At 36.9% G+C, this 16,190-nt stretch overlaps 2 protein-coding genes across 2 annotated transcripts; both read left to right on the top strand.

Annotated features, from left to right (window-relative positions):
• The first annotated feature begins 3,732 nt into the window (after positions 1–3,732).
• LOC125068798 (aquaporin AQPAe.a-like) lies at positions 3,733–4,488 on the top strand. Its single transcript, XM_047678113.1, has one exon. The coding sequence runs from the start codon at positions 3,733–3,735 to the stop codon at positions 4,438–4,440; it is 708 nt and encodes a 235-aa protein (XP_047534069.1). The 3' UTR covers positions 4,441–4,488.
• An 8,523-nt stretch (positions 4,489–13,011) lies between these two features.
• Positions 13,012–16,136, top strand: LOC125068580 (RUN domain-containing protein 1). The gene has a single exon (XM_047677760.1). It carries the CDS (start codon positions 13,180–13,182, stop codon positions 14,812–14,814), a length of 1,635 nt encoding a protein of 544 aa, XP_047533716.1. The 5' UTR covers positions 13,012–13,179; the 3' UTR covers positions 14,815–16,136.
• Positions 16,137–16,190: the final 54 nt, after the last annotated feature.

The following is a 16,190-nucleotide window of genomic DNA, read 5'->3' as shown; positions in this document are numbered from 1 at the left end:
AAAACCGAATAAATCTAATATGTCTCGACTTACGTCGTGTATTTCGAGAACCTAACATGACTTAAGTACGAGGACTGCCTGTATAATATATTTGCCTCATAGGTCTAGTGGCTAGATGTAAGGCCGATGATAAAAAGTTATTGGAAGTATGTTCACTCCTCTGCCGCGGAAAGAACGTAAATCCGCAGTCACATCAGATAATGAGAGTAAAGAAATATCTATACGCCAAAAACTTACGCACTATATGTCCTGTATTATAATATTCATATGCTTAATACATCTAAGGTGCTAGTGACACTTATATGCTGCAGTAACATAGACATAAGCTCGTCAACATAAAAAAACCACTTAAGCAAGTGTCGTGGCGGGCGAAGTCTTACACTTATTTCAGTATATTATCCGTTTAACGTGAAACGTGTCATATGAAACTACGTTTTAATAATATTTAAAAAAAAAGTTTACTCCGTAATTTAAAACTTCATCGGCTGAACACGAATCAAAAACAAAAGTAAGAACATTCTGAAATCAAAACGAATAAATAGAAATAAAAGTAACGAAACATGTTAGGTATGATCATTTATAATTCATATCCCGGAGCCCATGTGGACAGAATAATCATATTTGTAACTTAAGGCTCTCATCCATCTTGGCCAACCTTAGGTCACTCTGCACGGATGTCAAAATACTTTTCCCTCAAAACTTTATTAATGATTCGACTGGTGATGTTTGTTATTATTATTTAGGGCACGCGGGTTTCATACTACATAGCAACGGAATAGTAATATTATATTATGTCAGCTTTATGACATATGACAATTCAAAAGTGCTTTCATTAAATCAAAATATTCTTTTTACAAGTCTATAAAGCATATTTTGATTTAATGAATGTGTCTAGCTAGTTAAAAAGTAGGAATTAGGTCAGTCTTTGACAGTACGCCAGAATGTTCTGTATGGGTAGAATGTGCTGCGCTGGATAGCTTTACAGTAAATTTATACTTATATAGTTAAATATATACGAGACTAAAGACTATTGTCATAATAAAACCAGTAACAGCCTCTGAAAATCCAACCGCTGGATAATGGCGTACTTAACAATTGCAAATAATGTAACTTATTTCACCACACAGAACTGCTAACAAATAAGAAATATATGTACATACATATATTTGTTATATGTATGTATGAAGGTATATCTTAGAACTTCTTTCGACACAAGCAGTCTTATCGCGACGTTTCCTGTCTGAGCGTGTCGTGAATCATTGGTTTTTACTTTACATTGAATGTCTGAAATTATGTAGCTTCATTTTCAATTTTATATTTTCCGGCGAATTATTTAGGGCACGCAGATTTTTTTGCCATTGATTAAAGTTTGCAAAGATAATTTCGCTGGACTAGATACGACAGAATACTTGCAAGTAAGTAGAAGAAGTAGTTAGAAGTAGTAGTTAGAAGTAGTTGTGTTTATTACCGTAGTGCTCCGTTTACAAATTTATATACGTATACGTCATATACGTAGCGTATGATTGTGTATTTGTAGAAGGCATTTGTAACGTATTTGCACAAATATATGGTTCTAGATTTTTTACCATTGAAGAATGAATGATCGCAAATGGTGTAATAACTCATTTCGTATCTCACTCGTGATTTTGGAAAACCACCATTATACTCGTAGTCAATGTCGCATATCACCACACACTGCTCAAAATACCGGTTCAGTCTATAAATTATTTTTCACAAAATGTATTCGAAATAAATGAATAAAGCCTATGTATGTATACACAAAACATAAGCTAAAATACACTAAACAGTAAATTTTTGTAGTTTATTACCAAATAAAGTATTACTTTTAATTTGCACCGCAATACGCACAACAAAATAAAAGGTATATTTATAATGCAATCGTGTTAATTGTTGAACCTCACAATTGGATTTTAAGTCAGCTCTACACAGAGGATTGAGCTCTTAATATGACTGAACTGATATTGATAATAAATCTATTCAGACAAATTCGGTTTAAATATTGAGGTTAATAGGATAAAATAGTAATAGTAAAATGTGACCTTCTGTATTGAAGAGAGCATAGTTTTGCGCTAATTCTTTGACTTTGTGCTAGCACGTCTGAATAGGAACCACCCACTCATCAGATACTCTACCGCTAAACAGCAGTACTCAGTATTGTTGCGTTCCGGTTTGAAGAGTGAGTTAGCCAGTGTAACTACAGGCACAAGGGACATAACATCTGACTATACTTGCTAAGACAAAGATCAATATGAATGACAGTTCTAAACTATTACCAAGAAAACGCATACTCTATGAATGTACTATTTATGAATTTTCCATGAACCGTAACTGTTGTGAAACGTCAGCCTTGTGAAGAAAAATAAATTATTTATAAAGACATAAATGTTGGTATTTATGTTCAAATATTTCAACGCGAGATTTCTTGTATAAATTTATAAATAAATACATTCCTCGAATAGTGGAAATTAGTTAAGAAATTAATCCAATGTATGTTACGTTTACTGTCTGTTAAAGCTTATTTAACATCTCGTAAGTTCTCGCTTGTTAAATAAATTTTTACATTAACATTACATTAACAGCCTGTAAATTTCCCACTGTTAGGCTAAGGCCTCCTCTCCCTTCGAGGAGAAGGTATAGAGCATATTCCACTACGCTGCTCCAATGCGGGTTGGTGGAATACACATGTGACAGAATTGCGTTGAAATTAGACACATGCAGGTTTTCTCACGATGTTTTCCTTTACCGCCGAGAACGAGATGAATTATAAACACAAATTAAGCACATGAAAGTTCAGTGGTGCTGGCCTGGGTTTGAACCCGAAATCATCGGTTAAGGTGCACGTGTTCTAACCACTGGGCCATCTCGGTTAAATAAAAAAATATTAAAAAAGAGACATGATTTTACAGCCTTCTCTTACGTTACAGCGATTTATATTATACAGAAGTTACTCTAACCCAAAGAACTTATTTACATGTGTGGATGTTTTTCCATTATCACTGAGCACAATATAATTAGTAAAAACAACTGAAGTAGATACACTAACTGAGTTCAATGGCCTTGAATCTTTAATCGTAAGTTTGAAGATATTCGTGCTCTAACTACTAAGGCATATACATATCGGACGATAGCATACTTGACGTATTTGACAATTTAACAATTTATAGCATATTAGATTCTTTAGAAATGTATAATACAAATAACAAACATAGCGGCTATAGTGTACCTTAAGAATCTATTATTAAATAAATAGTCATAATGTAGTTTTCAACATTAATTATTCTACGGTCACAAATGTGCTGATTTTCCCACCATCGCAGACAAGAGACTTCAAATGATGTCAACGCCATTACAACATTGCTCTAATTATACAATTTATACAAATACGCGAATGGAATATGAAAATGTCGCATATATTAATTTACATTTCATTTTAAATTATGCAAAACAAATTAATTAATTTATCACGTGACTGTAGAGATTTTTGGTATCGTTTATCGTATTAAGTATTTGCAACTGATTTCCAAAAATAAATGGTTAAATTTCATCCATTCTATGAATACCGAAACTAATGAACAAATATCCAGTTTAAGTCGTTTCAAGTTTTGTATACAGTAGATACTCTTTGTTTTTTTACAAAATAGTTTCCCAAACCATGGCTACATAGATGAACAACTTTGACTTGATGATATTAAACACAGTATTTAAAGAAAAATGTCGATTTTTGCTAAAGAAGATATTCTAAAAGATTATGACATATTTTCGAGACAAATTTTCGCCGAATTCCTCGGTACTTTCCTTTATTTATCTATATCTTTATTAGCCGAAACTAATCTTGGAAAAAGTGTCGTCGGTACATCATTGGCTAATGGACTCTTAGTGGCATCTGTCATCCAAATTATCGGTCATATATCTGGAGGTCACATCAACCCAGCTGTGACGATTGGCGTTTTAACTTGTGGTCATATTACGGTAATAAAAGCAATCCTCTATATAATTGCACAAATTTTTGGAAGTCTGCTTGGATCTGCTGTTGCTTATAGTATAACTGATGTTAATTTGAGAAATGGTCTCGGAGCTACCGTACCTTATTTTAATATGAGAGCTGACCAAGTTTTTGGATTAGAATTTATTATGACGTTCATATTAGTTGCTGTGGTCTTAAGTGTTATGGACAGTAGGAGTGCTATTGGCTTAGGATCAGGGCCACTACCGATTGGACTAAGCGTGACTGCTTGTCAAAGCTCTGCAGTTATGTATAGTGGATCACTAAATCCTGTACGATCTTTTGGACCAGCCGTCGTAATGAATATTTGGACCTATCATTGGGTGTACTGGGTTGGTCCCATTTTGGGTGGAATAGCCGCAGGCTTAATTTATAGATTCATATTTACTACACGTGAAAGAAACATAATTGATTAATGTGAGCTGCATGGAACCAACAGTTATAGTTTTGTACCGAAAATTGTTTTCAATAATTGAGTAAATATAAATATATTATACCATAAATTATCAATTTTAATCATTCCTATTCATTTGAAAAACAACATCAAAAACAAATAATAGAATATCGCTAGGATTACCAAATACTGATAAAAATGTGGACCGTATCCATTTATAGACAGTGCTAAAAAAGTAAATAAAGGGATAGGAATATAATTAAATATCGTATCCCTAGTTACCGAACAGAAAACCAGGTCACTCTGAATATCACACGATAAATACAATATAACTTTTTCACAAACTGTACAAAAGATTTTGTTATTTCTTTTTAAGTGTCTTCATTGATGTGCCTATTTTGTCTAGACCTTCGTCTAGCCTAGCCAAATGAGACCCATCGTTAAGTTTTTATATATTGTAACAAATAACTTTATTATAAAAAGTTTTTACAGCCATCATTGAGATCTGGATGTTGATTAATAAAAGCTAAGCCAAAATATAACAGTCTTTTTAATCCTCTGTTTGTCAACCCTGTAATTTTAATTCATTCTACTGAAATACTTTAATATTTACAATAAAAAAAAAAAAACAAGAGAAGAAGAAAAATGAAAACGAGAATGTATTCCACTTAACGAAAAATATTCAAAGATAATTGCCCAAAAATATAATAATTCCGTCGCTAAAGTTTTAGTGGGCAACGGTCTCAAGAGTTACGCTAGACAGCCTTTTAAATTGCAGGCACTAATCTTATTATTGGTGAAAACTTAAAGTGATTTAGACAAAGTTGAACGTGTTCACTATTCGAGACGGCTCGTGTTAGTAAGTCAATATTTAGTAATTAACGAAGATCTTGATTAAGTTTTAATTTAACGGCATTACTTGTAAACGTTTTATAGTTAGACATTGAGTTATCTCGTTCTCTCATGATTTGATACAAGACAGAAGAAGATAGAGACAGAGAATTGTATAACTCATCACCCCTAAGCAACATTTAATGGTAGAGCCGTTAATGTTTCTCGTGCATATTTTTTTTTTTTTTTTTATGTCATAAGGTGGCAAACGAGCAGGAGGCTCACCTGATGGAAAGTGACTACCACCGCCCATGGACATCTGCAACACCGGGGGGCTTGCAGGTGCGTTGCCGGCCTTTCAGGAAAGAGTACGCTCTTTTCTTGAAGGTTCCCAAGTCGTATCGGTTCGGAAAAACCGCCGGCGAAAGCTGGTTCCACAGAGTGGTTGTGCGAGGCAGAAAATGTCTTAAAAATCGCGCTGTTGTGGATTTTCGGACATCTAGGTGGTGCGGGTGATATTTGGAATTTTGACGAGATGTCCGAAGGTGAAATTCAGCAGCCGGGATTAATTCGAACAATTCCTCGGAACATTCCCCGTGATAAATTCTGTAGAAGATGCAGAGCGATCCAACATCTCTACGCAAAGCCAAAGGATCAAGCAGATCGGAAAGGGCTTGATCGTCGATAATTCGAGCCGCTCTACGTTGGATACGGTCAAATGGAAGGAGCTGGTACTGGGGAGCACCCGCCCAGAGGTGAGAGCAGTATTCCATGTGAGGCCGAATTTGCGCCTTGTATAGTCTTAGACGATGGGCCGACGTGAAATACTGTCTTGCCTTGCTGAGCACACCAAGCTTTTTTGATGCCAATTTGGCTTTGCCTTCCAATTGACCGCGGAACTGAACGAGACTCGAAACATCAACGCCAAGTATTCCGATACTAGCTGTAGCGGCTAACGGAATGTTCTCGAATCGTGGAGATACGACAAATGGTGTTTTTTTAGCAGTTAACGCGCAAACTTGCATCTTTTTGGGGTTGAAGTGAACTAGGTTTAGCCGACCCCAGTTCGAGACTTTGTTTAACGAAGACTCGATTTCAGATACAAGTTTGTTCCGGTTTTCTTCGACGTTTTCCCGAGAAATATTAGCACGGCCGGTGTATGAGGTGTCTACGGTGCTGTCGTCTGCATAGCAATGAATGTTACTGATTTGCAACAAGTCATTGATATGCAGAAGAAACAGAGTGGGTGATAGAACGCAGCCTTGTGGAACACCAGCATTGACGAATTTTAAGTCAGAGCATGCACCGTCGACAACGACCTTGATGCTCCGATCTGCCAAAAAACTGGTAATCCAATTGCATAATTTCCCGGGAAGCCCATAGGAAGGAAGCTTCGAAAGAAGCGCTTTGTGCCACACGCGATCGAAGGCCTTCGCTATGTCCAGACTGGCTGCTAATGCCTCCCCTTTGCTCTCAACTGCTTCCGCCCATCTATGAGTAAGGTAAACTAGAAGATCACCGGCTGAGCGACCCCGACGGAAACCGTACTGGCGGTCGCTAATCAGCTGGTACTCCTCTAGGTACCGCAGGAGCTGGCAGTTTATAATGGACTCCATTACCTTGGAGAACAAGGAGGTGATGGCTATAGGCCTATAATTGGACGGGTCTGAGCGGTTGCCCTTTTTAGGGATCGGATGCACCAAAGCAGTCTTCCAGGAGTTCGGGACGACGCCGAATGCATAGGATTGCCGGAAAAGACGCGTTAAGACCGGCGCCAACTCGGGAGCACAAGTCCGTAGCACGATTGGAGGGATGCCATCGGGTCCACTCGACTTATGAATATCCAAGGAAAGGAGTGCTTTACGAACTGCACTTTGCCGGAATTTAACCTCCGGCATCGTGGTATCGCACCGCGGGATTGTTGGTGGTGACTTTCCTCGGTCATCCAGAGTCGAGTTCGCTGCGAAGAGAGAGCCTAAAAGATCAGCCTTCTCCTTCGCTGTATGGGCCAATGACTCACCGTCCTTGTGCAGAGATGGTAAGGAAGGCTGACAGAAATTCCCTAAGACAGCCTTGGCGAGAGACCAGAACGCACGTGTTCCTGAAGGGAGGCGCACCAGTCTCTCGCCAATTCTGCCAATGTACTCCGTTTTCGCCTTAGCAATCACGTTTTTGAAGGACCTAGAGGCAGAGTTATATTCCTTTCTGATTGCGCTGGTATTTACATCACGAGACGCTGATGCGTTAGCCCAGTCTTGGTAGCGTTCCCATTTTCTGCGTGAAGCCGTTTTGCAGAAACGACCAAACCAGGGCTGGGACTTGCCACCGATGGGGACCGCAGAATACGGAATGAATAGTTCCATACCCTGAAGTACCACATCGGCAACAGAGTCAGCAACAACACTCGGATCATCCGGCGAGAAACAAACCTGCCCCCATGGGTAGGATGCAAAGAAGGACCGCATCCCATCCCAATCTGCTGACCTGTAGTGCCACACTCGGCGGCAGCCCACGAAACGAGGTCGTGAGTAACGCGCAACCGGCACTGTACTTCGGACGAGACAGTGGTCCGACGAGCCCAGAGGGGGTTCGACGATAACCTGGTAGCCATCCGGATGGGAAGTCAGCAGAAGGTCCAACAGGGAAGGTGTATGATCCTCCACGTCTGGTATTCGCGTTGGCGAGGGGACTAGTTGTGTCAAATCATATGCTAAAGCGAAGTCGAGAACAGATCTACCCGCATGATCGGTAGTGCGCGATCCAAGCCATTCGGCATGGTGGGCATTAAAATCGCCAAGAATAACGATCTCTGCGGATGGGATCTGCTGCAGTACGGAATCTGTAGCCATTTGGACGTGCTCAACCAGTCGGTCGGTTTCGGCATTACCGCTATGGGACCTATAAAGGCAAGCGTAGATTCGCGGATGGTCGTCACAATCTACACGCAGCCAGATAATTGATAGGTCCTGTCCTTCAAGGCTGCCGAGGCGTCGAGAGCAGATATCATCTCTGACGTAAACGCACACCCCAGCTCGTGGTACAAAGGAATGTTCCAATTTATACCCGGGGTAGGAAAGAAAAGTCGTATCGGCAGGAGAAGATATCTGAGTCTCGGTAAGAAAGAGCAAGGCCGGCTTCGCCGTCTCAAGGTGAAAGTGGACGGCGTTCAAGTTCGAGTTGAGTCCCCTTATGTTGCAGAAGTCCACAGTGAGGGTGGTAGGGGTTGCCTTATGATGCCTGCTCCGCTTACCCCGAACAGTGGCGAGCGCAAAATTGCCCCCCCCAGAATTCGGAGGGCAGCCTGGGCATCCCTGCTCAGGTGGTGTATGTCCTGAGCATGGATGCCCAGAGAGGGATTCTCCACCGCAGTCGCTGATGGTACCCTCCTGGGGTAATGTAACCAAATTCTGCACAACCATCATGTTTAAGGGGGGGGGGGGGGGGGGTATCGGGCCTCCGGGACTCTCACATACCAGACGAAACGCGGTAACATAGCTACCACTTCACGCCGACTTTAAGTGAGAGAGTGGTACTTCCCCGGGCGTGCCGGCCCATTCGGCTGCAACCCGAAGGTATGCAGTGTGGCACTACCACTTACTGCATATTTCTTATACAAAGGTAATGTTTGTTACAGGTGGAAATTAAAACAATTACTAAAACATAAATTTTGATATTGATACCGTTTGCTAAATATGAACCAATTTTTTTCCAGTAATATTTGTGAAAAATCATTCATTTTAGTCGCTCCGTCTTATTTGCGTCATTGATTACGGAAGGATTCATTCGCTCTTCGCCCAGAGAATCAGAAACGCAATTCAACGGAGAAATGTTGCAAGCATTTTTACTACCATTCCATATGGTAATGAGTTCTACAATGCGATTCGAACTCTATAACACCCGTATATTTAAACTTACTGTCGTGATAATGGTAGTACTCTTATTGCATTTATGTACGTATATGTTATTTTTTATCTCACTAGCAGTAACAGTTTTGAAGTTACAGCCACGTGACAGAGAGAGATAGCATATGCTATAGACCAATTTATTGTGTCATCATCATCATCAGCCCACATTCATCCACTGCTGAACATAGGCCTCTCCAAATGGACGCCACTGTGGTCTTTGTTCAGCTACTCGCATCCAGCTCTTGCCAGCCGTCTTGCGCAAATCGTCACTCCACCTTGTCTGAGGACGTCCTACACGTCCTACACTACGTTTGCCGAGACGCGGTCTCCACTCTATAACACGTTTTCCCCAACGGTTATCGGTTCTACGACAAATATTTATTGTGTAAATGAACAAAAAAAAGTACTAAAGCATTTCATATCGAATTTTCATGCTTAATACAAAAAGAGTAATGTCACAATAACTCTCTGTGTTAGCAAACTTTTCTTATAAAATTTGCATGAACGATTTCAGTGCCGTTATAATAGACCATAATGTAGACAAATGATCTTTCTCTCTCTACAATGTTTGTTTATTAATGATGTCCTGTAAAGAGATATAATATACGAATATAATTTAAGCTGAATGTAATATATAAAACATTAGAGTGTGTAAAATATGTATAAAATTAATGATACATATAGAGGGATCTGAAGTAGACAATTATGCTAAATACTGGTAAAGTGTTATATAATAATAAGGCAAAATGGCCTGATGATAAATGATGATCATCATCATGATCAGCCTGTATTATTCCACTGCTGGACATAGATCTCCTGAGCCCGATCTTCGGATCTTCCCATCCACGTTCTACCAGCCACCTTCTGTCCATCATCACGCTACGCTTGCCGACACGCGGTCTCCACTCTAGAACCTTCTTGCCCCAACGGCTATAAGTTCTTCTACAGATGTGACCGGCCCATTTCAGCTGTCTAATCCTCTGAGCTATGTCGACCACCTTCGTTACCTGTCGGCTCAACTCGTTCCTGATTTGATCCTTCAGAGATATGCCAAGCATAGCTCTCTCCATAGCCCACTGAGCGACTTTAAATTGGTGTACTAGCCACACGATGAGTGTCCACGTCTCGACTGCGTAAGGCATGACGGATAGGACGCACTGGTTGAAGACCTTCGTCTTCAGGCACGACGTGAACACTCGACGTAATTTTCCAAACGCTGCACAGCCCAGCTGAATCCTTCTATTAGCTTCCCTCTCGAAGTTGGTTTTAACGAACTGCATACTTTACCTAAGGTATATATATACTCTTGAACAACTTCTATAGGTATAGCCTTCACAGAGATCGGCTTCGGACTATCGTGATCGTTAATCATGACCTCGGTTTTATCCAAATTTTAAGTAAGTAAGATTTTTAGAGAAGCGTCTGCTAAGCAGTGCAGCATCTGCTGCAAGTCCTGCAACGATTCTGCCGTAATGTCGACATCATCTGCAAATCTAAAGCGTGAGATGTACGCGCCGTTAATATTTATGCCCTCACCTTTCCAGTCCAGCGTCTTAAGCATACCTTCAAGGACATAGCTTTACTAAACAGTTTTATATAGTTTAGTGACCACCACCGCCAATTTACATTGGACAAGAATTATTAACCATTCCTTACATAAATAATGCGCCGCCCTTGTGAACGAAAATATTTAGACCCTTGTGCTTGTAGCACTTGTTCACTCACCCTTCACAACAATTCTAAATACTCTCTTACACTTATGGAATGTTAGAGTGTATTTAAAATAAAAAATACATAAATAAACAAAAAAAAAATAATATGTAACGTCATATTAACTAACTGCTCCTCGCGGTTTTACCCACGCCATTCTCAATTTAAAGGACTATTTAAGGGAAAAATATTTTTTTTTTATATAGAATAGTTATCGTTATATATGGAGATCCAAACACTCACTCTGTTCGACTGAACTTAACTGCAGACTGATTACCTGATATTAGTGTGGCTTTGACATTCATTCACTGCACCCGTGTACTAAGCGTCAATAATAATTCGATAATACATATGTATCAAAGTATATTCCTGCAGTTTAAAAAAGTAGTCGAATAAGTAAAATTAATTGCTGTTCAAGTGATATAGTATACATTAGCCATTAATATCGTAAAACCACAACATAAAAAAATATTTATTTTTTATAGACGACGCCGTCCTACAATCAATACGGCCGATATATTGTTACACTACGTTGAATGAAAAACGTAAGCGCCATGAAATTGCCGACGCTTACGACATTTCGATCGCGCGAAAACTATTCTCTATAAGCTATATAGCGCTGATGATTATAATAGTTTGATTAGATGACATAATAAAGATGTAGCGCTACAGCGAACATTAGTTCTAAGTCTTACCAGTATTTGAACAAATGGTTTACATTAACGTTCTTGTCAATCGTAGAATATCTCAACGGGATTGGTAGATGCTGAAATTGTAGCGTTCAAAAACAAACTCTTAATTTTTTTTAAATATTAGTATAACCTTTATTAGTCTAGTGGTAGTTTTACATATTTTTCTATTTATTTTGTATTATTTGAATTCATTATAAACTTTGTACAATCATAAGTATTTTCGTCGTAATCGTGTAACAATAAGGGATCAGTGATTATAACTTTATGGTACAGAGCCTTAAAGTTTTAATACGAGTTATTATGTCTTAGTCTACTGGTTGTTTTAATTACTTACTTCAAATTTAACTGAAATTTACTAAATATTTGAAATTTATATTTCGTTGAAACAAAACATTTTTGTTTATTATTTATTTTTGTATTTTCAAAATGGTCATCACTGCTGAACATTAGCTTAATGTTATTTTTATAATAAATATAATAAATGTTTTATTTAAAAATCATAATTTTTAAATTAAATTACTTCAACTTTAGTATTAATGCGTTTCCACTGACTTCTAAACTGTGTACCTAATATTAAATGAAACTGTCTAAAATCTTAAAAATATATACAAAATAAATCAACAGTTCAATCAATCAAAACAACAATTTTGAACCAACAACAGTAGTACAATAATATTCAATTTAATCGAAATAATGTTGATGTAAACACGAGTTCGTATCGAACGATATTTTAATAAAATGTACTTATTGCTAAAAAAGACGGGATGTGCGTCGTGCGATAATATCTAATCGGAACGGTGGGCGGATAAATCATACTTTGACTTGATCCCTATTATATCATTTATAATATTAAATTTTGTAGCTGATTCTTTTTCTGTCAAAAGCCAAATTAAGATATGGTATAAAACCAACGCACTAACGAATACAATAAATATGATTAGAAATCTAATTTAAATACAAATATTAGAAATATGTTATTTTACTTCCTATCAGACTTATTATACGTATGTATAGCGAAAACCGTTTTTACGAATTTTTCTCTTTCAAGTTTAAAAGCGTATCGTAATTAATTGGTTTCACGATAAAGCGCTATCTTTGGAAATACACCTAAAATATCCTTGTCCTAATACTGCCTACATTGACGAGGTCATTTAGTACGTTGACAAAAGATGTCGCTTCAATCCAGTAGCTATTTTCAAATAGCTTACATTACAATTACTTTATTTTAAGGTATTTTATAATTATTTTATTATTATTAATTTAGTTATTTACCTAAACAGAATTAAAAAAAAAACTATAAATAGGTTTATTTATTGCGAAACTGAAAAAGAAAATTATATAAATACATAGCAAACTTGGACTGTGAACATCGTTCACTACTCATTCTTGGAGGGCGTACTATTACTGAAACTGAACTGAACATTTCATTCCCTTCGTTCAAATATTGACGTCAATTGTGACGTCTTTCCTAAGTTACATTCTCAAAGCACAACTTTGTGTTTTTTATGTGATATGTGGTGATTTCATTGAAAAAAATCAATAGACATGATTGGGCACCAAGTAAACTTATAGACCTAACATTTTAATCATAGAAAGACGTAAAATTCTATCTTCGTCTTTGTAATGGACGCGACCTTGTGTGACTATGAAGAGGGTGAGATTCCTATATGGCAAGAGCCAAGATGCGAACCCTTGGGTGCACCCAAAGAAAATCTTTGTGAAGAAGTACCACCAGAACAATTGTCAGGGGATAGAATACATGCATTGGAAGAAGAACAGGAGATATTATCATCATCCGTATTTTCCCTGACATCTCATCTTGCGCAAGTTGAATTTAGATTAAGACAAATCCTGAAGGCACCCCCAGAAGAAAAGGATGCTATGTTAAAGGCATTGGAAGAGTTTACATCTCGAGGAGTTGATTCTCGTGAGGCACCGCAAGGAAGCGCGGGAGAATCGTGCAGTGAGTGCTTAGAATTGGAGCGAAAAATCCGTAGTCAGAGAGCTAGACAGGCGCACTTTATTGAAAGATTAAAAACTCAACTAAAAGAACTAGAAAGATTCGCCGAGAGTCCTTCGAATTTGGACGATGATAAGCACAGATCCTTAATAGAGCACCTGCGGAGTGAAATAGATCGCAGCGTAGAAGAAGGCTGCCACCAACCATTAACTACCGAAGAATTACGGCATCAAATTGATTGTGCGGTGCGACAGTACGCAGAACGTCAACTTTCAAAAGAAGAAGTCATAGGAAAACTTCAAGCTCATATTGATGACATGCAAAAATTTATAAAACTTATGAAGAATGATGATATAAATAGTAACACAAGAAAAACGAAGGAAACAAGAAAAGTCGGAAAATCGGAGACGTTCGAGAAAAACTTTAACCGTAACAAAGTGAACGATGAACTCAAAGCTGAAACCATTAACTTAATGAGAAAAGCATCGGCACTCATTCAAATTTTTACAGTCTCTCAATTTGGTTGCTCCCCCAATACGAGTAAAAAATTTGACAGGAAATCATCAACCATTGTGACACATTGGGGTAATCTCAGAGCAAAACTTGAAATGTCAATAGATGCAGTACTGCATATAGTTTCTAGAGAGAGAGCCTCACATACCATCGCTGACAGCTATGACAGTGAATCCGAAGATGGTGGCATCATTATTAATGATGCTCCGCTCACAACTGCTGTACGTAGACATCTCGCTGTAAATTTAAGAGATTTACTTCAACATGGCTTAGTAAATCCGGAATCTACTTCATTAGTACCTATGATTGGGTGCTTTCCTGTTCGCAGATCTTCTATGTTCAGACCGTTACATATTTGGGAGTTAATTTTACGTTATTACGAATTAAACGATGGGGATAAATTCAATTCTACTCCAGCTAGGAAATTAAGCCAAAGTTTTAATTTAGATATAGTTGGGGGAACGGCTATTACTAATAAGCAAAGTCTACTGAGTGCCATCGGTAGTATAATAGCTTCACACACACCATACAAAAGAAGTTACGATGCACATTTCAAAGCATTTGTTTGTGCTGCGTTGAATTCACATAAGCTTGTGCTGTGGTTAAATATTATGTTAAAATGTAGGTCTCTCATTGACTCGTATTATTCTTCAACAAGTTATGTTGTTAATACTGGTTTCCAAGATACACTACAAAGTCTTGACCGTTTAACACCATATAACTTTGAATTGCCTGTCGACCTTGCAGTAAAACAGTTCCAAAATATCAAAGATGTATTTATGTAAGAGTAAGGGTAATTTTTACATAATCAAAAAATGCCTTCCATATAAGCTATGCATTTATATAATTATAATTTAAGGTACTATAGTAGAACCTTTATTGCTGTAAATTTTTATCTATTTCCCTTAGTGATTGTTTTAATAAATTGAGCTATATTAGATCTTACTAAATGTTTAGTAAAATTATATCAAGCCCTCAATTGCTTATAATAATTATTAAATTTTGAGTTCAAAGGTTCTACTGTATAAGTCTAGTCTATCGATATAAGGAATATATTGTATAAATTATTCAGGGCATATTGTGTAATTACATAAATGTTATACATAATGAAATATTTTAAAATTGATGCATTTCAGAATAAGTTGCACGCTTTGAAACATTTATTCAAAGATTGGCCTATGATTGGATGTTTTAAGCTTATTGTTAGTTCAACTTATATCAGTATTTATTAAATTAATCTATATAATTATTTGTGAAAAGATTAAGGTATTAATAATCGAAAATGTATTAGAAATAACTACAAAAGCTATTTGTTTTAAGATAACATAGATCAAAAATATTTAGATAGGTCAGGTGAAATTATCAGATATAAATTACAAAAATGCAAATTTCCTTATACTAAAACTAAGTATGATTTTAAGGTACCATTTTAAATATTTTGAATAACCTCTGGATTTCCCTGCTGGTGTATATGTAACCATATTTGTTAAATTAATCATGAGAATATCAGTGGGGACATTAAGAAATATGAAATATCAATAGTGCCTTGTCAATCATGTCATCCTAAAAATTTAATTCTGTAAAAGTAAATTAATGTTCTGCCTGGGAGTAGCTATTCATCTGAACATTATTTTAAACAATGACAATGTTTGTTTTTGAGGAATTTCTAAAATACCTATTTACCGCCCAAATGTGGAAACTTAAAGCAACTTTTTGTCACATTTTAAATCTCTATGGAAAACCTTTAAAAGTGGATTTATTTAAGACAGTGATTCATTAAACATTGTTCTGTCTTGTACTTTCGAATCTGAAATCTGCAATTACAGAAAGACATATCGGGCTTTACTAAACACCTGTTTAAAAATGTATATAAGGCCTCACTATAAATATAATATATATATATATGTATCAAAAACTGGTAAAAAGAAGAAAAAGGCGAAATATTTCGAACATAATTTATTATTTTATAAATGAAACAATTATATATGTAAATAACAATCCAAAAACTTGCATTCCATTTAATTGATGTTAAGTATTTAAACCAAAGATGTACCAAATTGTATTAATTGTATAAGTTGCAGAAATATAATATAGTTGATACTAACTTTTTTTTTACTACACTTATGAACCAATATGGCATAATATATATGTATATATCGGT

This window comes from Vanessa atalanta, chromosome 14 (genome assembly GCF_905147765.1).
Source record: "Vanessa atalanta chromosome 14, ilVanAtal1.2, whole genome shotgun sequence".
Lineage (NCBI taxonomy): Eukaryota > Metazoa > Arthropoda > Insecta > Lepidoptera > Nymphalidae > Vanessa > Vanessa atalanta.
The sequence above is the reverse complement of the archived record's forward strand: the minus strand, read 5'-3'. Positions and strand labels throughout refer to the sequence as shown.

What these genes read in the sequence shown, in the direction of transcription:
- LOC125068798 (XM_047678113.1), top strand. Translation starts at nt 3,733, where the DNA reads ATGTCGATTTTTGCTAAAGAAGATATTCTAAAAGATTATGACATATTT.
- LOC125068580 (XM_047677760.1), top strand. Translation starts at nt 13,180, where the DNA reads ATGGACGCGACCTTGTGTGACTATGAAGAGGGTGAGATTCCTATATGG.